This window comes from Pieris rapae, chromosome 15 (assembly GCF_905147795.1).
Source record: "Pieris rapae chromosome 15, ilPieRapa1.1, whole genome shotgun sequence".
NCBI lineage: Eukaryota > Metazoa > Arthropoda > Insecta > Lepidoptera > Pieridae > Pieris > Pieris rapae.
The window spans coordinates 2268043-2296022 of NC_059523.1; the positions used below are offsets into that span (position 1 = coordinate 2268043).

The 27980-nt window shown below is 32.5% G+C and overlaps 2 protein-coding genes across 3 annotated transcripts; both read left to right on the top strand.

The window, feature by feature from the left end:
* The first annotated feature begins 7034 nt into the window (after window positions 1-7034).
* On the top strand, window positions 7035-19187 carry LOC111002269 (putative fatty acyl-CoA reductase CG5065). The gene is made up of 13 exons (XM_045631284.1): window positions 7035-7109; window positions 10098-10283; window positions 10626-10780; window positions 11877-11967; window positions 12825-12970; window positions 13283-13392; window positions 14133-14216; window positions 14642-14750; window positions 15520-15596; window positions 15955-16117; window positions 16651-16801; window positions 17145-17251; window positions 17699-19187. Exons 2-13 carry the CDS (start codon window positions 10098-10100, stop codon window positions 17793-17795), a joined length of 1476 nt encoding a protein of 491 aa, XP_045487240.1. The 5' UTR covers window positions 7035-7109; the 3' UTR covers window positions 17796-19187.
* A 2369-nt stretch (window positions 19188-21556) lies between these two features.
* Window positions 21557-27538, top strand: LOC111002272 (fatty acyl-CoA reductase wat). Of its 2 annotated transcripts, XM_045631282.1 has the most exons (11): window positions 21557-21575; window positions 21925-22037; window positions 22233-22326; window positions 22435-22557; window positions 22634-22788; window positions 23539-23655; window positions 24437-24546; window positions 24943-25007; window positions 25976-26228; window positions 26655-26835; window positions 27121-27538. In XM_045631282.1, the coding sequence occupies exons 2-11, from the start codon at window positions 21925-21927 to the stop codon at window positions 27488-27490; spliced, it is 1581 nt and encodes a 526-aa protein (XP_045487238.1). In that variant the 5' UTR covers window positions 21557-21575; the 3' UTR covers window positions 27491-27538. The 2 variants fall into 2 exon arrangements, with proteins under 2 accessions (XP_045487238.1, XP_045487237.1); XM_045631281.1 differs by lacking the exon at window positions 21557-21575 and having other exon boundaries at window positions 21713-22037.
* Window positions 27539-27980: the final 442 nt, after the last annotated feature.

A 27980-nucleotide genomic window follows, 5' to 3' on the forward strand; every position in this document is an offset into this window, starting at 1 on the left:
AATATTTAGTAGCGAAACATCCGTTACGTTATACTAAATGATGTGCGGTCGCTAGACAATTGATTAAATATTTTTTTTATAATAATAATAAACTATATTCAATACAGAATAATATGGGGGACCCTGTGTGGCACTAGAATACAAGTAATTAAATGGTATAAACGCGAAGTTTATTTTTAGTTGGAATTTATTTTTGGAGTAATTTTCTCATATCACTGCATAAATAATTTTCACTAGTATATCTAAAAAAACGTGTGTGTATTTATGTACACACGTTAGAAGTTATACTACTTTGGCGAACAAAGATAAAAATCTATCCAAAAAAATTCCATAAATCTTTCGCCTTATTTTACGTTTGTGACTAACTAAATTAGTCTTACTACACTCGTTTAACTAAAGTACTCTTTAGTCTATTCCTGTCAAAATGGTATTTACGCTGTGATTAAAAGAGAGGACGAATCATTTATTTATTTATTTCAACATCATACATATTACGAAATCTACTGATAATTTTGTAAAATCTTCTATCTAATATGTACGACAATATATGTAAACATAAGTTTTGCTAAAAATAAGAATCAAAAAAATACAATTAAAAACATAAACAAGATAACAAAATAAAATAAAATTACCAAGAATGTTTTTATTTATTTATTTATGTTGGTACTTAAAGAAGAGAAAAAAAATCATCAGCATCATTAAAAATAATAAACAATAAATAAAGTTTACAAATATGATTGCTAAAGCAGAATGTCCTTAGACTCGGCATCATTGCCTAGTATTGATAATGTATGATAGATTATAGAATATTGTAGTAGCTCGATTTTAATCTGTGACGCAGGGAATTTTTCATTAGCATCGTGTTTGCTAGTCCCCGAATAAGACTTGTATAGAAAATCGTGGTGTTGACGGACGAAAATAACTACCAAGTATATAATATTCTTGGTATAAAATATCTTATATACATAAATTGGCTAACATATTATTTATATGAGGTCAACATTTTTTAAGATATTCGAATAAAACAATCATATTTTTTACACTTCTACCGACCCCAATTTTTTACATCATATAAGTACCGCAATAAACGATGCCAAAATATTCACTAGAAATAAACTGTGTGGTAAAATGTTTGCCGGAACAACTAATGAAATAATAAATTCTAGATGAAAGTTATAAATATAAAGTTTGATGTAGTAATCACTTAAACCGTAGAATATAATCGTTGTCATAATACCAAATCTCACATTAAATTTTGTATTATATTTTTGCTTCTATTCTTAACAATCAAGAGCCGTATTAGGCTAGTAGCTTCAGGGACTCTCATACCTGAGGGCGTAGGGTCAATTCCCTTCTGTGCACTAATGGACTCTCCATCTATGTATGCATTTAACATTAGCTCGAACGAAGGCTTGCCTTAGACCCAAAAAGTCGACGGCGTGTGTCAGGCACTGTAGCTTAATCATATTGCATTTTAGATTGATAAATGATCATCTAACATATACAAATTTCTGAGGCCCTATTGTTACAACAAAAAACCTTTACGCAAATTGCGCAATAAACGTCAAATGACAATTAAAACGCCCAAATCTATTCATACGTCATGTTACGTAATTGTATGAATAAATAGCAACGTTTGGATTTGCCTGACCAACTCTACGGTTTAGTCGTTTGTAATGTACACTCATATATATTGTATATTTTATTTTTACCTTTAGGTTTAAAAACAAAAAAAAAAACAGATTGATTACATACATATTGTTAATACACACTAAACAACATTTGAAAATCTGATATCCAATTATATCTGTACACAGCATTTTCACTAAATATCATCCAAATAACATACACATATTAAACTAAATGACGTTTGCAACCAAACAACACACACATATTAAACTGAATGAATGTTGCAAGTATTCACCATGAACTATCTTTTTAAATTTACAAATATTATTGTGAAAAATATCAACTTTAGTACACACAGCATTATAATATTTGCACATTCTAGCGAGAGGAGCATTCTGGGACACATTGTTATTAGGTATTAGTATCATAGTAGTTATGAGGTATCATAAATAGTTCCGGGATGCATACAGAACGCGTCGGTACCTTGATTTCTAGTATCTCTAAAAGGTAGGTGTCAAATGAGCCATTTGCTATTTTATGTAAAGTGCATATGTGTATTATATTATTCCATCCAGTTAATTAGATCATTTGTTTTAATTTTAAAGATCACACATGCTAAAAACAGGAAAATCAGATACTTATGAAAGTTACTTTATTTATCATACATCATTATTTAATCTTAACAGTTATTACTAATTAAACTAAACTTGATTGAACGACACCGAATACCACACCGATTCCTACATAACAAAGTGCGTGCGTACAAAGTACAGATGTCAGAAGTGAAACTTCTTTGCAAATTAATTATTACTCAGTATATGATCACTCCATGTATTTGTATATCTATATTCACACTGTCTACGCGCTAATGATACTTTAAATAAATAAAAATCTACGTTTACTGCACAAGTCGTTATGCGACAGAATTATCATCTAAACTTCTAATATGTGCTAAACGAATACATCAACCAACAGCGTGTATTTTTTTCTCGATCTCCATTTCCCACTCTCTCTTAATCGGTATCATTCGCTCTCTCCCTTTTCTCCGACAAAAACGCGGTGCACTTCATCCGTAAAAAGTTACCCACATGCGCCTAAAGGAGCAAAAACATTTGTATCTAACTTTTTAAAACTAACAATATAGTAAGCGACGCAAGCAAAAATTATGTTTACTATGGAATATAAGATACAGGCATCTCTTATTCCACGTCAAATTTGAACCGGTAGACTTCCCTACTCATCGGCAAAGAACAGAGGTGTAGGCTGAGAGAAAAATCCGGCGTAAAAAACTGTCGTTTTTGCAAGGTTGCTAAAACGACACGGCAAAAGATCTCTATGTGTGACAGGTAGATCTCTATGAAAAAAAAATATTCTACGTATTAAGGACGTAAGTAGGTAAAAACACATATTGTGCAGTAATTGGCAGAGACTGAAGGAGTTGAAAACTTGAAACTCCCCATTTTATTAACGACAGTAAACATTTAGTATATTTAATTGTATAGGAAAGTTCATTTGATAAACTCAATTTATATTTAAATTACTTTTAATTTGTCAAAATGTTTATTTAATTGAATATTAATTTAAAATTATGTCGATGTTAATCATAATGACGCAAGTACAATTATAAATTGTATAAGAAATGTTTAATTATTAGGAGAACAATTATCACTTCCAAACGATGTCTTCCAGTCAATACACAAAAAAGATATGTGCAAGAAGCGAACTGAAAACAGCAACTAAAACACATATAGATAGGAACGGCACATGAATCACGATAGTTTATAAATATGTAATTTTAGGAATACCATTTTGAAAGTTATTCCTTTGTATTACGTTCTATTTTACAATATATAGCTTCTATCCGGTAAAAAAGTGTTTTCTTTAAATGTGTAAAAGCTATGTTAATAAGAATATAATATAAATAAGAAGAGACAATACTAAATCAGTATTACCTCGAAGTCCATCGTTCCACAACGGAGCATTTTTAACTTCGTTTTTACAACACCTATATGTGGAACGAGATGCCTACTGAAGTATTTCCGAACCAATTTGATTCAACCTACATTAAGAAAAGAGCATAACAATTTAAAAACGATATTTTTACCGTGCACCACAACTATGCGGAATCAGATCACTGAAGTATTTCGTTTCGTTTCATTATTTTAATTTCACGAAAAGAGTATAACAATTTACAAGAGGCCGGCAACGCACTTACGTCCTTCTGGTAGTAGAAGTATCCCTGTATCACTAACATCAGGTGACCCTGATTTTGTCCTTATTTTCTCATCTGAAGCGGGGCTAGTCAATCAACGCTAACTCAATAAAGTTATTGATATTTTTGCATCACAATCATTTCTATCCGTCAATATTTGCCATTAAAATCCTTTGAATGAAGGTATTTTTGCAAGGGCTGATCCACCTTTGGCGCCATGAGGGGGTCACATAGTCATGGTCAAGTCAAGAACTTATACGTGAAAGGATCTGCCGTTGTATGTATGTATGTGGTGACTTTCACCAGAATAATACGCGTCATAGAACTAATTTGAGTGTGCGACCAACAACCGTTTTTACAACAAACTCCAAAAGACAATTATCACTAAATAAATTCAAAGCCCTCGTTAAAAGTAAATTAATTAATAAAGCCTTTTATAAATGTGACGAATTAAATGATCCTAATACTTGGGATTGATTTGCTCCTGTTCAAACAATTTGTATTAAAAACTTGGCGATTGAAAAGAGTGGCGGAAAGTTTCTTGCCAGTTCTTCTTACCCGCTCTACGCCCTTGACTTGCGAACTGGTTGTAAATGTAAATTACAATTATTTTAATTAGTTTTTTTTTGACGTTCATAAATGTACATGTTTACCTATATGAATAAAGATATTATTGAGTTTGAGTATATAATATATGATGTTGAATTTGTTATTTTGAAACTAACCTGACTGAATACGCCTGATCACGCAATGAACCAATTTCACGTTTACATTGGTAATATGTGAGTGCCTACTTAAATAGGAAGTGACTGATTCTAAACACTTGTTTACAACGACTGACATCATTACATAATAGTTTTCAGTAATTTAAATACATATTAGAATTGAATTTCAAACCAATTACAATTCATGAAATCCCTGATTAATGATAGAAAGTGTTAAGTTAACTCTTTGGAGTCGACACTTAATTAATACTAGCGGCCTGTCCCGGCTTCGCACGGGTGGATATTTATTTTTTAAACATTTTTTAGATATGCATACGTTTTTTTTAAATATTATGGAAGATTTTTTTGTTCTATCATCAGTATTTTAACATTATTGTAGATTTAGTATGATACCTTATTTTACAAGTTTATTAATCAGTAATAATGTAGCATTCAAAAGGTGAATTTTTTTTTAATTGCTCCAGTACTTTTTGATCCAATTCCTTACAAAGATGCTTACATACAAATCTTTCCTCTTTATAATATTGTAAAGTAATAATGTATAGACTAGAATGTTAACAGAATATTTCATCAGGCGTTAGATTTTCTAATAGGTAATATGTTATTATTCAAAAAGGATTATTTTTTGTTCTAAAACAAAAAAACATATGTGCAATTCACATGGTAGAAGTGAAACCTTTAAAAACATTTTTTTTATTATTAATCATATATAAATTAATCATTTTCCATTATCTAAATGTGTGTGTTCTTTTAAAACAGTATATTTTAATGATAAATTTTAATTTATAAGTTTAATATAAATTTTTAATTTGGGAAAAACTAAAACATCGAAAGTTTGAAATTCGATCAAATGAAAAAGCGGCAGTAAAGAGAGGCTGTATAATGCCTGCTATCTCATTTTCTCCCACGTTAAATCATATGATGAATTGATGTTTCTGTCTCTCTTTACCGCTGCATCCGGTTTGAAATCACGACGATTCGAAAGAAGTTTATCTATCTCATTTTCTCCCACGTTAAATCATATGAATTAATGTTTCTGTCTCTTTTTACTGTCGCTTTTTCGTTGCATCCGGTTTGAAATCACAACGATTCTAAAGAAGTTTCACTTCAAAAAATATCTCTAAAATTATTAGGTTATTTAATGAAGAAAGTTGTTCTTTGCGTCCTAATTATAAATCGCGCAAAGATATTTTTTTGTGATTTATTGAAATTACATAATACAAGTGAAGCCAGGTGGTCTTCGTTTATCAAACCGCCACCATCAGATTGGTTCTGTAGCTTCCCATCATTGTGAAAACTATGGTGGACGCTGACAGCGGCTTCCAACGCCCATGGAACACTTTAAAAGCGTTCAGTGAGTGCGTCATAACACTTAAAGACGCGATGAGGGTTCGGGATTGTTAGCCATAAGCCGACCTTCAACGCAAAAAATGTGTGCGTGACAGCGACACGATTGCGATGACTCCTTACTGACTTTCGTACTGGATTGGATTCACACTAGTGCTGCAGACGCATTGACGGGCAGGGATTATAAAATCCCGTCTATAGCAAGCAGATGGGCAGATGTGTTCTAATGGGTTCTCCTTCTAAGACTCGTAGTTCATTGTACATCTCGGGCCAACCACTACACGTTTATGCACGTACATCGGCATTAGGCAACTTGGAAGGTGGGTTCGCTTCACCAGTAGAGGTTGCTTATGACGGGCACATCTGCATCCTGCCATCCATAGCGAGATTGTACTTCCTAGACCGACACACTCCCTGCGTTATATTAATAAGTTGCGCCGGCCGCGGCGCAGGGATATGTAAATGGACTTTCAAAAATAAAAATAAATAATTTACTTCGTCTTAAGAATCACATTTTTCCAAGGGTCGGAACTCGGAACAATGTATTGTTTCTCTAGACATTGTGCTATTTGAAATGTGACAACGTATTCAAAAATGCGTTAGAGTAAAGAGGACAAAGCATAGTTTTTTTGTTTGTGTGCAATAAGATTTTGCTGCTTGGAGCACAAATTTTTGTTACCGAAGAAAAAAGATTTTTGTCATATTTGTAATAAATTATATATTCTCAACGAAGCTTTTCAAGTTGGAGTTGTGTTAATAATTTGAAAAATAAATTATATTGTTTATTAGGGTACCCAAATATAAAAGTATACCAATTACAACACTTTTTTATATAAGATTTTTAAACTTACGGTTCCATACAAGTTATATTAAGCATAGAACCCAACCAACAAATTAAATCTAATCAAATCCAAGCATATAACACAAAATTTATACTACTTAAATGTATTTTTATGCATATTTGAAACCGAGTGTACAACAAAAACTTAAGGGTTTTTTAATCGACACTTTGGGGTATTTGACGTTGATTTTAGGGGTAACATTCTGTATATTGTATAAGTTGGCATCACTGACGTTTTATGTTCTGTGCAAGATGGCAATGTTTTGTTTGTAACTTTGTAACGATTGCCGGTGGCATCTCACTTCTGTTTACAAACTTCAGTGATAACCATCTAGCAAGTGTGTTTGAGTAACAGGTATGGTAAAACTATATTCTTTTTTATTATTTAATTAGATAACGTGTCTTTAAATAGAGCTTTCGTATGACATTACTTTAAAAGTATCCGTTAGACTATTGCTTTCCTTCGGATCTAGGGTGTGAGGAGACAATAGTGTTAGTGTATTTTAATGTGTAGTGTACTATTGTTAGCTGACTCGTCGTAGTAATCCCTTTGATTTCTTTACAATACTTTATAAAAATAATACTTTGTTATATTTCCAGTCAGTAATATCTGTACTTTTTCATATACATACAACATATACTTTTATGTTTAATTATTAATAACATAAACTATTAAGCAATTTTAAAACAAAATACGTATTGCATACGGTGGTGAGATTAGATTTTTTTTGTTAAACAAAAGAATAGCAAACCCGCGTCGACGTAAACAAAGACGCAACAAAAAAATGAAGGCGTCCCGAAACAATAACCATAGTCCCGGGAGACACAAGACGCCTAAAAATACCTACAACAAAGAACTCCTGAGTAAACTATAAGTAAAATCCATTTTAACATTTTGAAATTTAATTTTTATTCAGCGCCTTTCAACTCAAAATATGCGTGATCTTACTAAAGTTTTTATTACAGTTTTAATTTTTTTTTGTATTAAATTAAACATTAATTTATAGACAAACATATCAGGTCTCCACTATTTATGTTCATGTATTGAATTGCTTTTCTTTTTGTTAGTCGTCTCTCAAATTTTCATTGATTTCTTCCAATGTTTATTCATTAACTAAATGAGCCGGTGAACTTTGTATCACCTACATTTATTTGTGTCAAAACATTTAATTAGGCCAAAGAGATCGTACCTATAGCTGAAATATGAAAAAATAAATAAATAAAAAATAAAAATAAAATACGTTTATTTTGGAACAAAAGATCATCTTGGTATCTTATTCCACGTCATTAAATTCGAGCCTGTTGGCATCCCTACTCATCGGCAAAGAAGACAGAGGGTGTTGGCCGAGAGAAAAAGCCGGCGTCAAAAACTGTCGGTACTCTTTTTAAAAAAAAGCATATCATCAAACAATTCTACAATATTTAAAACAAATATAGCAAATTAATTAGAAGTAGCCTGCCCAGCACTAGTCCCAGGCCCTTATATCAACTAGATAATCAGTAACTTTATAGTAAGCCTTTTTACACAGCTTTTCTTTAATAAATTTCTTAAATTTAATAAAAGGCAGAGATAAAAGAGAACACAAAAACAATCCCAACTCTAACCAGGTTTTACTGAAAAATTTAATTGTTTTACTTTTGTTTTTGTTTAAACCTTCGCTGAACTTCCACAAATATTTAAAGATAATAATTAAAGTGAGAGAGAGAGAGTTTCGCCCGTTTTGGCGAGTTATACGATGTTTATATTATAATCGATGATCATATAATTCATATACCATGTTTACGATCGTTCTTGTAATATAAATACTCAATATAATAAACATTTTTAATGATAAAACAAATACACGTAAATAAATTGTATACCTAATTAATATTATTTTATAATTATAATAACCTTAAACATTATTGTTTTATGTATGTAGCTAAATTTTGACTCAGTATTAATCATCATTAGGATTGGTGATTGTGAACTTACTTTGAATGGACATTCATCACTGTCACAATACATTTTTAAAATTTATTGAATGTTACAAATGTACCTACAGTATTTTAATGCTCGGCTTTGTAAAAATATTAAAGTGCAAAGATAAAAAGTTTTATGCGAATAGTATAATGTTTACATAGTTGTTATTGAACAATCAAAATATTTAAAGCAAATAAATTTTTCGTAAATACATCTGTGTCAATGACCTCTAAGTAATTTAACGAACATGCATCGTGAATTATTATACACCTTTCTTATAAAATTAGGTTTTTTTTTAATTTATTTTATTTTACAGAATAATATACTAAGATAATATGTTACATTAGAAAACGTTACATTAGTATTTTGGGTAACGTTAGGCTATCTAATAACTGACTGTACTGTATAGTCAAGTTATTAGCCGCGATAGAAGGTACCTCACCTGTCGCCATATACGTTGATTGTTACAGCTGTGGCTTCTTATTAATAGTTACATAAAAATATATGATCTCATTTTCATGATCATCAGCGATCACCCTCGCCACCACTTTCCAATCCTTTCCCGCTATCCTTTTTATTGGAGGATGATGAAGATATATGGGAAGCTTCCCCGCTATCCTTTTGATTGGAAGATGATGAAGATATATGAGAAGATGGTTCCCTCTCTTTTGTCTTCCCACTGGGCCATTCCAAGTTAGTCTATTTACCTTTGACAAACCTCTAAAATTTGTTAACCAGAATAAAATATTGACCTAAAATCCAATATATGGGGTTAAACGATTGACCCTAGTAGACAATACGTGATGAAACGAATTGGTTTCAGTATATAAATAACGTGTGTTCTTAAAATAATAGTTTTTCATTTGAAGTAGACGTAAAGGCAGCTCTGAGGTAAGTTACTCAAAAAAAATCTGCTATTGTATTGATTTGATAACAAAATAATATATTTTAATAACTATAAATAAAACTATTTGATGTTACTCGTAATGTAACGATGTGAAATTCATTTTAAAACAAATTATTATTACAATTAGTTAGTGTTCATTAAATTACTTATGCAGTAATAGATTTTTTAATTTCTACTTTTGTTGTCTTTGGCCATGAGTCTCGTTAAGCGTGTCTTATCCTGGGCCAGATGCAGCAATTTCTTCTAATTTAAATAATTATTAATATAATTACGTGTTTGTAGTATACTTTAAAAAAATGAATATATGTAAAATAACTTTGCATTCAGTACGGCATGAACTTACCCACTTCGCGGGTAGTTGCGAAATTATCAATATACGAAAACGCGATCGAATACGCGAAAACCCTCGAATTACATATTTTTGCACCAACTACTAGCTTATAAACAACACTTTATTATAAAAATTTGTTAAGATGGCGACCGTCACTGACTTTTACTATGACAAGAGCATCTTTATTACTGGAGGGACTGGTTTCATCGGGAAAGTGCTTGTGGAAAAACTGCTCAGATGCTGCGACGTCAGGCGGATATATTTGCTCATGAGGCCACGCGGCGGCCAGGGCATGAAGCTAAGGATGAGGCAGTACATCAGTTCCAGAGTAAGTACAGCCGATGCTGATTTTCACATCAATAATTATATAGAACATACAAACTGTAGTAAAGTGCCGATTCTAACGGTAATAAGTCAAGACAAGAGAGAAAGGGTCTCTGTATCTTGTATAATGCTGTCATCTCATATTTGTGAAAATATAATATTAAAGTACGTTTAAATATGTGTATATTTAAAATATATAAATAACGCGTAATTATATATATAGATTTCTCTAGATATAAAAAATAGTAAAAGTGTTAAAAGAAAAACGATGATAATGATTTCTAGTATTTTCACTAAATTTGTGACTGTTTGTTTATATGTTAACATACAACATTAATTATTGAAGGCATTCGACAATATTCGTGCGGACCCACACATCTTTACGAAGCTTCAGATGATGCGTGGTGATTTGCTGTCAGAAAATCTGGGCCTATCCGCTCAAGATAAGCAGATATTGCTGGACGACTGTCAGATTATCTTCCACTGCGCTGCGCAAGTCAAGTAAGTTAAATAAATAAGTTGGTAATAACAACTGCGAGTACCTAAGTGATGTATAATTCCTATACAATTAATCAAGTAGACAATGACACGCTCAACGACATCCACCCCCTTGCCTCTGTCAATGCTCTAGCCATTTTGTAGACCACCCATCGCTTGTGACAATAGAAAGCGGCCGGATGTCTTTGATCCCATGGAGAATGGGACGGGCTGAATGATATAGGAAGCTATCTCATGAAGCCGTCTCACCTACCCTGAACACCACAAGAACAAAAGCTGGCGCGGCCGTAGAACAGATGGAAAATAATAAAAGGCTCAAATATAAGAGCCTCAACTTTAATTTTTTTCCCTTTGGAGTAAACTCTTGGGCCGTGGAGTTTAAGTACGCAGGCGCTAATTAAAGATATATAATGGCGCCTGGTAAAATGGTCCGGCCATCCCCAGTACTGGCGCTTTCCTCCCTCAACAAATATTAAAAAGATAAATAATGTTGTAAAATAAATTTTAGTAAATTACAGTTGCAATAATAAAAAAGAAATACTGTTAGTGTACATTTAAATTGAAATAAAATTCAAATAATAAGTAAAGTTTTTATCAATGTTTTATTATTATTTAATTTTATTAATGATTATTTTGTATGATTTATTAAACTGTATTTTCTTATAACAGTAATTATAGTTGATAATATATTATCTTTTGTTAATCGTTTTTAATTGCAAAAGTTAATATAATAAATTACTTTAGTAATTAAAATATTGGCACTGTAAAAACAGAAGCCCGGGAACTGGATCTCTCCTTTCACTGACAGATTCTGTATAAAACAATTCTAATCGGTAAAAGAGTCTTTCACAAATCTAACCAAGTCTTTTACAAACCCTCCCCAGAGGGAAACGCTAATTCTAGCGTTGGTTTCTTCTCTCTCTCTATCTCTACGTAACTTGACGAAACCATCGAATAGTTAGTACATAGAAAAAAAACCTTGAGGCTTTTGCCTTTCTCCTTGTGTGCTGCGATTTGATTCCACTGAATAAATGAATTTTGCTTTCGATTTTGATTTTGACTAGTAAAATAATCATATGATAATGTATATTTTATTTAGGTTTGACGCAAATATTCGTGATGCTGTGAACATGAATGTGACAGGAGTCCAAAGGATGCTAGAACTGGCTGCTACACTGAATCGTTTAGAGGTAAAATGCAATATACTTAGTAAAGCACTTGTTTGACCAACATGGGATGCTGTAAGATTTTTCAACCGTATTAATTTACGCAATCTATGTATTCATACATTTTTTTATTTACATGCTACAAAAGGAACATTTTATATGTCACATATAAACAGGTACATTAATTAATTACTAATATAATTATTATATTCCAGGCTGGTACAAAGAAAACAATAAACTAAATTAGTTGATGAACAGTTAGTCTTTAGTCTAGTCTTAAATGATTTTAGAGCAGTGTTACCTAGTCGCTTCAGCTGATGCTCATCCCTGAATTCGTAGGTTCTACCTTTGGCTGTTCACCAATGGAATTTCTCTAAGTGCGCATTTATCATTCTCTCGAACGACGAAAAAGTCGACGGCGTGTGTCAGTCAAATGAGGCTGATCACTTACTTGCCTATTAGATTAACAATCATGAAAAAGATTCTAAAATGTTGGATATTTTAAGATTAAAAATGAATGTATAATAAAGATTAATGTGGATAAATTCCTAAATGTGGTGAACGATTTGCATTAGTTCACTTAAACAGGCTATGTGAATGCGAAGGCAATCCAACTTCTTGATACAACAAGAACAAGACTAAAGAGAACTAAACCTTCTGAGTTACTGGAACTAGTGTAGTTAATTATAAGTGCTAAGTATGTCAGACATGGACTGTGTCAAAACATTATAGAACAATGTGACTGTTAATGAATTACCTTAATTTAAAAACAAGGTTTAATTTCTTGTGTGTATCAATATTATTCAAAACCTATCTCATATACCAATGAACCATCATGTATTAAATAATTTATTATATAATTAAGTATAATGAAATTCCAGGTGTTTGTACATCTGTCGACCACATACTGTCGCCCAGATCTGCCTGTATTGGAAGAAGTGCTGTACCCAGCCAAACATCAGCCGTGTGACGTGATACGTGCCACGCAGTGGATGGATCTTGATACTTTGAATCTTATGGAAAAGAAGTAAGTAATGATACGAGTTATTATAATATAAGTGTCTTAAATAAAATGATAGATGATCGTCGGAGACCAAAAAAAAATTGTGTAAAGACACCTACAATCTGCGCTTACAAATCACTGCGATGACGTCTTACCCTGAAACTAACGAAGTTTATAAAAGAAGAATGAAAAAAAGTTAATACTGTTATTGCTAGGACATATATATATATGTACTCCCACAAGTGTCACTGTGGTTTTGAAGTAAGTAGCCGTGGACACCATGGCCTCGAAGCGTTAGCGGCGTTATATGTTTTAATAGCATATTATAATTTTCAGATTGATAGCACCACAACCAAACACCTATAGCTATACAAAGTCTCTGGCGGAAGAACTCGTCTCGCAGTATGCAGGCAAATTCCCCATTGCCATTGCACGGCCATCTATTGGTGAGTGAAACAAACAATATTTCTCATAGCAAACATTTTAATATTTAATGACGTGAGGTGAGTGGCGCTTGTTGGAGGGTTTTATTGGGTATTTTTGAGGGTCTATCTCGTATGATATATCATTTATAATTCCACGTAACAGTGTGTAAGTTACATAATAATATATATTGTACTGACACTACACTTAACTAACATAGGTTACATAACTTGTACCTCGGTCGGCTTTTAAATTCGATCCAGTCTAATCAAGGAATTATTCCTTTTTTATGTGGTAAATATTACCTTTATTTATTTAAGTTAAATATATGTTTAGAATATTAATTGACTTATGTTCCTTTTATAATTATCCTGTGCTTATTTTGATTTCGTTTACATGGTTTTCGTTAACATGGCGCCCGAACGAGGACGCAAGATATACATAATAATTTTTTTATCGCTGATGAGGCATTTGACAAAAATTCCAAATAGAATTCGAACTTAAAAATTTAATGAATGGTCGTAGTCCACCACTGGAAAAGTATTTTTTTTAATTAAGTGACTATGTTGTGTGGTTATCTTAGGATTATTATCACATTTTTTAAGAAAAAAAAAACGTCTATTTTGGAACATAAGATCATCATGGTATCACTTATTCCACGTCATTAAATTCGAGCCTGTTGGCATCCCTACTCATCGGCAAAGATGACAGAGGGTGTTGTAAGTATCCTGAAATTATTGAAAATTATAATTATGTATTACAGTAACAGCGTCATTAAAGGAACCTCATCCTGGATGGGTTGATAACATGAATGGACCAACCGGTATCTTCGTTGGAGCTGGGAAAGGTAAAATTCTCGAAGAGTATAATAAATCAGATCAATTTATTTATTTCGTAATCCTACAGCTAACATAGATTATATATAATTACAAACAAATACACTGAAAATATAGTAAAAGATGGAATACATCATACATTTTACTACAAAAAGATTGACAAAAGGGAACAAACAAATAAAAAGTATACAATTAACTAAGTGTGATTAAATTTATTTAAATAAGCCTAATTTGGCTGTATTGTGTGATGGTGTAAAAGTGAGGGTACGTGCGTGATGGTGTGTATGTGGGTGTGCTCATGATGCAATACAAATATAATTGCAGCTGATTTTCATCAGACGTGCAGGCGGAATAAGAAATTCCAGCCATAATACATAATAACTTTCAGAAATTAAGAATTGTCTTATAATTAATTAAAAGCATATGTAATGCGCAGGAGTCGTTCGTTCGATGCTCTGTGATCCCAAGCAGCAAGTAGATGCCATGCCAGTAGATTTAGTAGTCAACGGGTGCATTCTACTCGCTTATAACACAGCATTACAAAGGTAAGATACACAAAGCAACAAATCATTTATTTCATAGGGAAAACATAGTATTGGGGCACCGGGTTATAGCGTCTGCGAACAATATCCGAAAGTCATTGATAAAAAACTTGTCTGTCCTGTAGCGAAGAGAAAAGTACAAAGCATGTTAAATAATAAAAACAATACTTAAAAGATAATTGTTCTTAAATAAGCATAACACGACCAAAGCTACTCCTGCTCGTATGGACGCTTAGCACGCACATCTTGTTTTAGTGCCTCTCCATTGCTGAAGGTTGGTGGTGAGTCTCTTGAAGCGTTTGCAATACCCGTCCACTCCCTTCCGGTGCGAAGCGAGTCATGTTTCCTTCCATCTATCATCACACTATTTACCTCGCATTTTACCCATTTTAGACGCGATAGTTTATCGTAATTATAATAATTTTATACTGTAGACAAATGTGTTTATTTAATATAAGTTTAATATAAGTTGAATCTGTAAGATTAGCTTTTTAGTTTTAGTTAGTTATTAATATTGTTTTTTTTCTCTAGATTAAGGTTCTATAGATTAATATAAATATATTTTGTCTACAATCTACACCTATAATTACTGTGATGACGTCATAGGCAGAAACGAAGTAATTCCGACGAAGGACATTAGTTTTTCGTCATTAGTCTTTCCTTTCTAGAAATAGACGAATCAACGACAAATTAAATTATATGTATTATAATAATCGTTATATAATAGTAATTATATAACAAATATATACAATAGTAATTATGTACATTACAGACCCAAGGAAATTGTTGTCTTCAACCTCGCCCGGTCTGACAAAAATCCCATCACCTGGGGTGAAGCTGTTGATCTAGGTAGGTTTTTCAGGTTTTAGCTATGACACGAATTACCAAATATGATGATGTTAATATTTTCCACCTTACCAAAGAGGATGTGAGGAAATATTTAAATGAGAGGGAAGACTTTGACTTTGTTTAGCAGAAGCAATTTAGTTTTTTCTTAAAAATGTTAAGTATTGACTGTGTTTAAGGTTTAATTTCAGTTTCCTTTTTGTCTATTAATCTTTTATGCATCATATATTTTGGTTATCAATGTAATCTGTTTTGGCGTTGTCTAATTGCGTATGTATTTCCTTTTATAATATGGATATCTGTAAGATTACTAATAAATTATCTCATCTGTCTCACTCTAACTAATACGTCGATTCTTCAGCTCGCTCAAACGTCGCAGAATATCCATTTACCACGCCGCTATGGTACCCCGGGGGTTCGCCGAAGACGAACAAATTTCATCATTACATCGCGGTCCTCTTCACTCATTTGCTGCCAGCCTATCTCGTTGACTTCTATCTCGTTTTAGCCGGCCATAAACCATTGTAAGTCTTGGATATTTTAATAAGAATAAAAAAAAATAATCTTAAATTCCCAATTTTATATGTTCAATTGTCATTGTCAGAAAAATTTTGTTCTATTTAATAGAATTTTATGTTAAGTGCAATGTCAGCCTACGTCAAGTTTAATTTTTGGAAAAATGACGAAATGAGTCGCTTATCCGTTGATTAATTGTTTTGCTATCATTGCCCTGCATAATTTTGGAAACGTTTAGAGGAATAATAAAGGTAAAATCGGTATGGTCTAGACTAGCCTCGCCGGAAGGCGAACAATGATGGAAAATAGGTATCGTTATAACACGCACGCCGTTTTGGCGCCATTTTGCCTTTCGATTGACATTTTATTTCTAAACAAATTTATGACATTAGACTTGTGACTATTAAACTATAAATACTAGAGGTGATATTTAATAAACAGAGTAAGCGCGAATTATGACAACCGTCAAACCCCAAGATTTTACTTATTTTTAATAATAATTATTTAAAATTTTAATAACCTTCTATTTTATCAATTTAAGCCTAGTTGCGATACACAAACGAGTGAACTACGGCCTTCGAATCCTTCAATACTACACTGTCCAGTCCTGGAGATTCACAAATGAACGCTATCTGTCCCTAAGCGATACAATATCCAAGGAGGAAAATGAAGTCTTTTATACTGATCCCGAGGTATAGTATACAATTTTCATATCCACTTAATTTTTGGAATAGCCTAGTAGTACGAGCTGAATAAACGACCCTCAACCCTGATGTTAACTTTAAATTCCGACCACCATTTTCTCTCTTTTATCTGCTTATTAGCAATGGAACGCTAAAATTTTGGCGAAACGAACAAGTCTAGACGCAAGTCTAGAGCAAGACGAAACGAGTAAAATGTAAACGAGTAAAAGTAAATGTTCAATATAAACTTGATGCTTCTTAACAGCGAAAGATTGTTCTAGTATTGAAGAGTTCCCAATAATAGAAGAACCCTACGCTGTTAACATTTTGTTAAAACATTATTTCACCATAGGCTATCGACTGGAACAGCTACGTACGCAATTATATCAAAGGTGCGAGGGAGTTCTGTTGTGGAGAAGACCCGGCAACATTACCACAGGCCAGACAATTGCACCAAAGGTAATTGCAACGTTAATCATTTCGTTCGTACGATCAGGAGATATTCAAGACTAATAAATAAGTCCCGATTATAAATCTAAAAGCTTACAAGTAATCTCTTCCATGTACCCTGTGCTAAAACAGGACAGTACTACTAGAAGAAAAACAAAAATATGTTGTACTATTGAAATTAGAATGATTTAGATTTTCAGGTCGATTTAATTATTGCTTAAAGTAGAGCCAATATAATTGACCATATTAAATTTATTTTGTTAAGAATATTGTGAATACTGTAGTATTGAAAATAAATAATATAAAATAACAGTTCCTTTATGTACTATTTTTCATAATAAAGAGGTTTCGATGTTAGGATTTCGACTTTAGTAGATGTTTATAAGCTCACAATGAAACTAAAATTGATGTCAAATGTGATCTATAAATATATATACATAATGTTTTTCTTTTCAGGTTATTCTACATGGACCTACTTCTGAAAATATTTCTAACATGTTCTTTATTATACTTTGTAAGTTACGTTAGTTTGAAAGTATCCAGTATTTTTTAATTTTAAACATACATTAAAACCTATTTGAAAATTCTTTATATGGAATATTCACGCCCATATATGCGAGTGTTATTAATAGCCCCAATGATACGGTTTCTTCTGTTTCGTATCTCAAGTCATGATCTCAACTTCAGCTGACAAGCAATATTTCCGCTAATTGTTCCAAATTTAACTTTCCGTAGTAAATTTTAAGTTGAAAGTCACCTTTAAGCTACTGTAAACGACTTCACACGAAAACTAAAAGAGTTGGGTTAGCTAAGTTCAATCACCCAAACCAGACATTAACTTAGGTAGCTAAATCACTGTTCTTTATTTTGGAGACTAGCTCTGTTTATAATTGTACTCTGCGGACCTGAAATTATTTAGTAGAATTATAATTGCAGGTTTTTGTTGCAAATAGAATACTTTTGGTTAGGCATGGTATCAGGGGATAGATATTGGTGGATAAAACTGTAGGACAGAACCCAATTTTTTTTGAAAATATTCCTAGTCATTACGGATAACGTAGAGTTCTAACAATTAAAAAAAATTAAAACAGTCAATTTCATGCAAACAAAAAGACCAATTATTCCTCCTATTAAATCTAATTCGACCCAAAAGGCACAGAATTTTTTATGATTTTCGACATATTAAATGATGCTTAGAGATTGTGACGTCACGATAACTATGTCTATGTGTCCAGTAGGATATTAGAAAGAATGACTTTATGAGCATAAATCGCTCACGGAAATAAGATCAGTGAAAAAAATACATACAACAATAATATAAATGTTATATAACCTAGCCTATAAACGGATAGCTTCCAAAATACTGTAATAACGAATCATATAATTCTCGATTTCTGGATCACATATTTATGGTAATAGCTATCGTGTTAAGTAAAACACACGATGTATTTGTCTGTTAGCGTGTACAATTAGTTGTAATGTTAATTTTATTTGTTCCTAGATGTAAGATTAAAAACCGATAGCTATTTTAAATATACTTTATTATCTACGGGTTCGTAACGTGATTAATATTCGGGATTATGTATTCCGTTTAGGTTTACTGTCTATCATTACATGTTATAATCGTTATTATACGTAATTCACATATAAACATTTTATCTATTACGTATTTATGTACCTTAGGGGCCATTTAAGTATTACGTAAGCACTATAAGCGGAGGGGGTGGGGGGGGGTTTAATTTAACTTTTTGAGCAATTAATTTTTATACATATTACCCACACATTGTCTATGCTTGAAAACGTTCATTTCAGATTCCTACATAAAAATAATACATTTATGTACTGTATAACGTGCTTACTTTTGCTCACAAGGGCCCCCCCTTTATGCAGATTAAATTTAATTAAATCTGCTTACATAATACTTGAACGGCCCCTTAGACATAGTAAGTACATTTAATTATAATCTCTAGATAATTTGATATTTACTTAATCTAATTTAGTATATCTTAAAACTACAATAAAAGTAAAGAAAAGTATTAAAAATCTTGTTTCTTTTATTTTATAGTTACCTACTGTATGTAGTACAGTACAAGTACCTCTTGTACTTGACACTTAACACGGGCGTCAATCATTTCCTACTGTCGGACTTTGTTGGTACAATGTGTTCGTTACAATGTAGCTAGCATTGTAACATATTATTGTAATGAATATCGATGCTCCCGTGGACTAAGTAATTGTGATCAATTTGTGTTCCACCGTCAAATTTTTGCTTTCAAGAGAAGAGCGAACCAGTTCTTAAAAGGTTGGCATCACGTGAGGTGAACCTACAGCCCGTTTGCCCCTGTCACAAAAAACATTTTAAGCTATTGCATAGATTTTATCGCAGTGCGTCGACCGAATCAAGAAATTCCGTAACGAAAGTAACCTAACACACTATGACGTTATAAATGTGCGCCCAATATGCATTAGAGCAGGACAGAACGCATACTGCGTGTCACACGCGCGGCCGGTACGCGTTAGACACGAGACAGACTATATAGGCTATTAGTCTGAGTCTGGTAGATTAAATTAATGTCAAAGAAAAAAAATACTGTGTTAATAAAAAAAACAATTATAATTGCATAGGTTGATAAAAAATGCTATGCAATAGCTTTATCGCGGCAGTCCCCGAGTGCCACACGTTTCTTTTTATTTATTGATAGTTTTCCTAATTTTATTCGGAGATCGAACTTCCGGGTGTTCGGTAGGAAAGTCATTGCGTTACGGTTCTGTAGCTGTTATAACTGATTTGGGTAGTAATTAATTAGGCTTATTATTAATTAGCTATATCTGCTGCTGTTAGCTGAATATAAATTATTATATGTACGACATTAAAACAAGGAATGATTATAAATACAGGTTGGTGGAAAAGTTCTTAGGCTAACATACAAACAATCTTTTCTTTGATAGAATTTGTTTTGATAATTCAATATAGTTATCTACTGCAGGAATACAACGATTATGGAGGTCATAAATAATAGTGTTTCATATGGCAATTCACTATACATCAGATGAGCCTTTTGCCCGTAGTTCTATAGAGTATAGACCTCGACGAGCTTAGATACAACAAGAGTATACTGCGACGAGAGCTACGCTTACAAACATCTGCACCGGTTAATACGACGAGAGCTACGCTTACAAACATCTGCACCGGTATAACAGGTCGAGAGCTGCGCAACCCTTTTAACCGGCGAAGTATTTTATTCAATTATTTTACTCTATTTCTCAATGACATGATTACATAATATTCTTATCTAACAATCGTAAATTGACCTCTTCACATGTGAAGTGGAGTTGAATCCGAAATACACGCGCCTGGTCCAAAGCCGAAAAATAGAATTAATATTATTATGGTGACCATTGTAGATAAACAATTATATTTTTTAAAATTTAAATAACAAATTAACAGTCATTATGCAGCTGAATGATGAATATTTTAATGCGTATACGTAATTAGTAATAACTAGTGCCTATTCACAAGAGATTGCAGTTTTATTGCTATAGATATTTTTAATTGACTTTAATTGATTATTTATATAATATAATAATGCTGCAATTTAAGTAAGAGCTTTTAGGGGTATAATTTCATACTTTAAGAAATAATAGCTTAGTCGTACGACGATGCTATTTTCAAGTAGTCGAAATCAACTGATCTTTCGCGGAAAGAAAATCTACGTTTCGCAGGAACAATAGGATGATTCTCTGAAAAAAATAAAAAAATATGTTTATATAATAAAGAGTGTAATTGATAAGATGACAGGTTAGTAGATAGAGAGATAGAGAGAGATTGTTGACAGTTATTCTCGCCTGCTTTAGGCCCTTGCCTTGCGAACATGAATTGAATGAAATAAATAAAAATTTAGAATCAATTTAACTTCTTTCCTTTTGAGTTTCATAAGTGTACCTACAGTTTGGTTACCGATATGAATTAACTTTTTTGTGTTTCTTTCTTATTCTCTCTATAACTTATCAACATTCTTGAAAAAAAAATCTTGGTTATTTTAGAGCCGGCAAGTTTATTACAAGTTCGGCTCGTCCGTTCTACACTTGATTTCAGAACTGGCGGAAAATGTAAAATTAAAACAATAAATTACAGACATTCATAAGTGTATATTAAAATACCTACATTCAAAACTGATATTTTGATTTGTAAACGTAGTATGATATATCCGTTGGCGATATTGCAATATCGCTAACCTTAGAATAATACACCTTCGTAAATATAAGAATGCTCGATATCTTTTTAGTTTCAGTTGAACAAACAATTGCAGTGGTTTTTAATAAATATATAAGGGTAAGGAAATAGTTATAACAGTAATTTTTAATATTTATAAAAATAATATATATAGTTTCGTGCTTAATCATATATTAAACTAAAATATTAATTACGAGATTTAAAAAAAAAAATTTAGTAGAAAAAAGCAAGTCATGTCGGCCAGATCTATGTACTAACGAAAATATCAGGATTGTGTTAACAAAGCACGTATTTAACTAAATCAGTCTTTTTAATAGTGTAATTTGTCATAAAGACGAGAGACTTAGATTATAGTGTAATAAGGGTGAGATTTAGAAACAAGTCTTAGAAGTTACGTTACATAGTTAGATATATAGTTAATTTAATAATTAAAAGCGTAAACATAAAGATGGAGGAGAAACAAGGAGAGTCTCAGATCCGGGAGTCATTCGCGGGAGCTAACATTTTTTTGACAGGAGGAACTGGTTTCCTCGGAAAACTGCTGATTGAAAAGTTACTGAGGTAAGTGTTTATTTTTTGTGTAAAATTTAACCGTATTAAATTTTTGTATCATATACGTTTATGTACGTACGGGTTCGTGTACGTCGATTTCGATCTCGCGTATACGAACACGATTGCTATCATCTACAGAATCTCCCAAGTTCATTTCGTTTTTCTTTTTCTATTTACTTATTGGGCCGCAATCCTTTTGTGCAGATGTTGCCCGGAGCTGAATAAGATATATCTATTAGTGAGGAAGAAGAAAAATAAAGATCCACAAACACGATTAAAAGAACAGTTCGATGATGTGGTATGTACAGCATATTACCTACAACATTATTAAATGCCTAATGTTGTGTAAGTTGATAAGTCTCATCACTTATACTGAAAGCCTACGTTCTCATTTTATTTTTTTCAGCTGTATGAAACACTTCACATAGATCAGCCAGACTTCATCAAGAAGGTGGAGATTCTAGAAGGAGAGATGGACAGCGAAAATCTTGGTCTTACAGACCAGGATTGGCTGAGAGTTTGTGATAAGGTACATTCATTATAGTATACACACATTATATATACTATATTTTAGTATGTTATGTAATTTGATTTCATGCTTTCAGGTTAATTTTATTCTCCACGGAGCTGCAACCGTCCGTTTTGACGAAACCCTGAATAAAGCGGTTCGTATCAACACACGCGGCACCAAGGAGATGTTAACGCTTGCTCGCTGTTGCAAATACCTTAAAGCTTTTGTCTACATTTCGACCGCTTATTGGTAAGGGTAGAGAAAGAAAATGATAAGAAATTGTTTGCAATCCATGTACGTCTTCATTCCACAACTCAGCGTTTATAAGGCACATTAAGACGCGCACCACCACTTTCAGGCTCAGTTAACCAAAAGCACCACCACTTTGTGGAACCAGCTGTCTATTAAAGTATTTATAAACCAACTCGACTCGGGGTCATAAAAAAAGTGCGTAATGTATAGGCCGTGAAAGCGTAAGTTTAAAGTGCGTAAAAAAAGTGCGTAATGTATAGTACGTTTCTACGGCCTCTAATGAGAGGCCGGCTACTTACTACCAGCCGGATATTAATAACAGGCTGTGGTAGTATTCTAAAAGCCAAAGTCATTCTGGCTGAGCTTGCCTAAAACAGCCCGAGCTGATCCGAGTTGTCAGCGAGGAAAATGAAATAAAATAATGTTGAAGTTTTTATGAAGAAGATTCTAAGGTTTGATTCCATTTTTTTGATCAATAAATGTTAGGTTATTTTCGTACCCTATCTATTAACAAACATCCTCAATGAAAACTACTAGACTATACAACTTGAACATAGAACATACTATCGATTTTCATGTCACCTAGAACTAACTTTACGATGATTTAGGTGTCGGTGTGCGCACGCATCGTAAAAATTCACTCACATCATTTTTCTCCATCGCGCCAAAAAAAAGTATAACTTGAAAAGTCGCAGAAATGTCTACCTCATGCTTTTGAGTAACCTAAAAGAGATGTTTTATTTTTAGTAACCTCCCGCAACAGCCGATAGAGGAAAAGTTTTACGACTTTCCACTAACCAGTGACCTTCTTATTGACGTAGTTGAACGCTTAGATTCGAAAACTGTTGACGACATTACACCTGGGTAAATTGTATATTTTAGTTAATATTTCAATTTAATTCTGTTTTGTTTTCTATTCATTCGTTGTTTAATTATTATTTAATATTTTTAGATCTGTAGGTTATAAATATTTTAAAAAATCTAACTAATCTAGCCATAAGTTCTGGGACAATTGAAAATGCATTTTTAGCACTTTTAATTATTTTGAATTTGGAATACGTGAATTATTTAAAAACTTCTTTAGACTTTTCGCTAATTATTTCGTGTTAATGATCAAATTACAATATGGACTGGGATTGTCAAGAAAGTAGGATTGCAGTGATCGGCTTGCATAAAGTGGGTATCTCATATTCCAGACACTTCAAAAGCCTGGTAGCTAGGCAACACTGAAAATTTTCAGTGTAAAAAAATAAAAAAGAGATTTTCACGTGTAATCTTCTTACAATAGATAAGAAGCCGTCAATGCACAAAAACTAATGACAAATGAAAGTAATATACTACATTAGGTTACCAAAGAGTTCTAAAATTGAAATTCGAAAAAGTTTTCATTTTCAATGTTTACAACTGTCCAGTTCTAAAAGGTTTTAGCGTTATCCACGTATCGGCGGCATGACTTAACATCTTTTTCTTAAATCTTTGAAGCAAACAGTGGCGAAATTTCCCTTGGAAACATGTCCATCAATGAAATCATCCATATCCAATCCATTAGGTACATAACATCATTAAAAAAAGCATTCGGAACAGAACTTATGGCTGTACTAGGTATGTTTGAGTGTTATATATTTTATCTACATTCTGTTTTTAGACTAATAGGCGCGTATCCAAATACATATTGTTTCACGAAGGCTGCCGCAGAAAACCATCTTCTTAAACATTCTCAAGGATTACCCGTTGCTATATTAAGACCGTCTGTAGGTAAGACGTTTTCTAATATTGCAGTTACTAAGTATGTATAAATATCAAAATATTAAATAAAAAAATTATCACATTAAGACGGTGTTATATCATAAAACAGTGACTTGATAATTTATTTTCTTGAAAATAAAACTTAATACGGGCAGGCATAGCCCAGACTATAGCTATACAGCGTAAACATTTTATAACTGAATTCGTTATTACGAACGACATTATAAATATATTAATATTTTTTATTTTGAGGTACAATTTCGTTGGCTTATATATACCCCTATAACGAACCATTCGTTTTAGGTTTCACATAATAATAAAAAAAATTATAACATATAGTTTATTTATCATTGTTAATTCTATTTGTAAATATGTAATGGAGTATTGTTAACATGTTATTTGCAGTGATATCAACGGCAAAAGGTCCCATTCCTCTGGGTTGGATTGATAACATTTATGGACCGACTGGGGTGAGTTGTTTGGAAATTATAATATTTTTTTAAATAAAGAGACCTATATTACACTATTACGGAAGTATTATATAATAAACAAAATGATAGCCATCTTAAATTATAGTTATTATCGTATAACTTATACGATGTATAACTTATAATGAAGTTTAAGTTAATAAGTGGATTAGATAGATAACGATATGATAGATATATTATGGCTTTATACTCCAGTAAATAGGCCAATGGCTGGCATTGGAGGATTATGGAGCCCTAGTTTGGTGTAAAATCACACCTAAGTATATATATGTCTTCTATATATGCCTTTCTTGAGTTTTAGTTCAGTGTTGAAAAGTTTTGAAAGTCTGTACGGTCCAAGAACTCTTTGGTTTGTGCCCTGTTTATGCTCCTGAAATTGGTTTTGTGAAATGACAGACAGACAGACATAACATTTATTAAAAAAACACATACATATAGCCATACAAAATAACAATAATCAAAGAAAAAAAAATGAGACATCAAAAACAATTAAAAAAAATCCCTTTTCCCATTCGGCTCGTTTCAAATGTGTAATGCGTGTGTGCTGTGGCTGTGATTGGCCCTGACTCAGTATAATGCTGAGGAGCAGACTGTTCCACAGCGCTGGTCATTCTGCCAGAGACCACAGCAGGTAGTAGCCGTCCGATGCCAGGGAATGGCGAGCTCCTGAGTAAAACTCCTTATTTGGTGCTTGTTGGCATTACTACGAGCGCTTTTTCTACAAATATTCAGGTTGTTTAGTATTACATCAAATAACAAAGATGCCAAATACATATTTCACACAATATAAATTTTTGTCGAAAAGCGCCTTCGTTTAATGCTCCAAGGGTTGACTGCTTTAGTTTCAGAATAGCCAATGCGAGACACAACGTTTTCGAGTAATGATTCTGGTTTTTTTTTACATGAGTAATATAGATGAAGATAAATAATTGTTAATGGTATCGTTTTAGATAAGCGTTGGAGCTTCGGTCGGCATTATTCGAATAATCAAATGTAACCCCGATGCCGTCGCTAATTTTGTACCAGCTGATTTTGTGGCTAATGCTTGTATCGCAGTCGCTTGGAAGACCGCTCGACAGCATAAAAAAACCTCTGAGAGGAAACTTGAGGACAGTGAGGGTCCGAAAGATGAGGAGACAAAAGCTGACGAGGTTCCCCGTGTATATAATTATGTATGTGGAGACGAAAATCTTATGACAATTCGTAAGTTATATTTTCTGTTACCTTTGTCCGGTCTTGTTTGGTTAATATAGTCCAAGTATAGCCAAACACTTTCTTTAGTCTTTGGTGAAATTGTAAACATATTGTCGACTCCATCATGATTATTTCGGTGTGATCGTGAAGAACAGACAGATTGGAAATTCCGTGTTTTGTTTTATTGTAAGCTAGGTAAGGTTAGGTTAGTTAGTCTTGTTGCCTAGGAACGTTTATGAGACTCGTTAAACTTTTCTTTCAGTCACTTGTCTGACGGAACCTTAGCGACTTGATTGAACATCGATCTTTAATTAACTGTCTAGAGATTTAATTAACTGTCTGATTTACCTACTTTACTGCGACACCTATACCACCTTAATACTATATTTACATTCAACATACAATTTCTTTGATTATAACTTCACTTCTTTATAGGTACTTTTATGAATTACGCTCACAAACACGGGTTTACAATGGCGCCGAGTAAAGCAGTTTGGTGTTATATGTTGTTTCTTATAAATAACGCACTCCTCTTCAAAACTTTGAACATTCTTCTTCACTGGATACCGGCTTATGTGTGCGATGGAGTAGCAGTTATGATTGGGAAAAAACCTATGTAAGGTCTACTAGCACGCACTACTATATTATAATATAAGGTTTTTTATATTAAATCTTCAAGCGTGGATCTAGAATTCGCGTCATTTAAATCAACTTTCAAGATAACCAAAAATACACTCGATCGCTCGAATTAGCAACATTGCTACAACCGATAATTTTCGTAATATATAATATTAGTTTATTCAAATATAAATTTAATTACCTAATTAATTTTCCAATTTTACGTTTCTTACTTTTGCATACTGTTATGCACTACATTTAATTTACATTTAAATCATTTTAGGCTAAAGAAAGTTTATTCGACAATGGACAAGTGGAATCAATTTAATGAAATTTTCGTGTCTCAAACCTGGAAGATGAGAAATTCCAATACTGTAGAACTCTTTAAGGAGCTCAACGAGACGGACCGACATATATTTGACTTTGACATATCTGCTTTAGACTGGGATTCGTATATGTATAATTATATGATGGGGCTTCGCTTGTTTCTTATTAAAGAGCCGAAGGAAACAATTCCTCGAGGAATAAAAAAACAATATTTACTAATAATAGCTAATTATATAGTGATGACAATTTACGCTATAGCTTTGTTTTGGTTTGTAAAATTTTTGGGTGGCGGTATGATTAAATTAATGTATAAAATTTTGAGCTGATATTGAAATGTTTTAATTTTTTTGAACATAAATGATTTTCTTTATTTAAAGAAGCATATTATTTCTTTAACAGTTCGAAACACGAATTTTATACTTTTTTAGCATTTGTGAGACTTTGAAGTAAAAAAAATATAATTAGCAGTAAAGAATTGTTATATTTGTATTCATTGTCTTTATTTTTTAATTTCCTAATCGTTGTGTATTTTGTATGTGTGTGTGTGTAATGTAACTTATCTCTCCAAAACTTTTGGTGACTTGGTAATTTCCTATATGTTTCAAAAACGTCATTTGTCTGGATATTTATTTTGTAATGTAGATGTCTCAGCCACCTAGTTTAATTAGCCGTTTAACTAACAGCCTAGCCGTTTTACTAACGGCCTGAAAGAAATTAGGCTATTATGGGCGTTGGAGCTCTTGTAAGCAGTAGACCATTTTTTACTAACACCGAGTTAGTTTGACTACGAAGTTTATACAGCCTTAAGTAGTATTA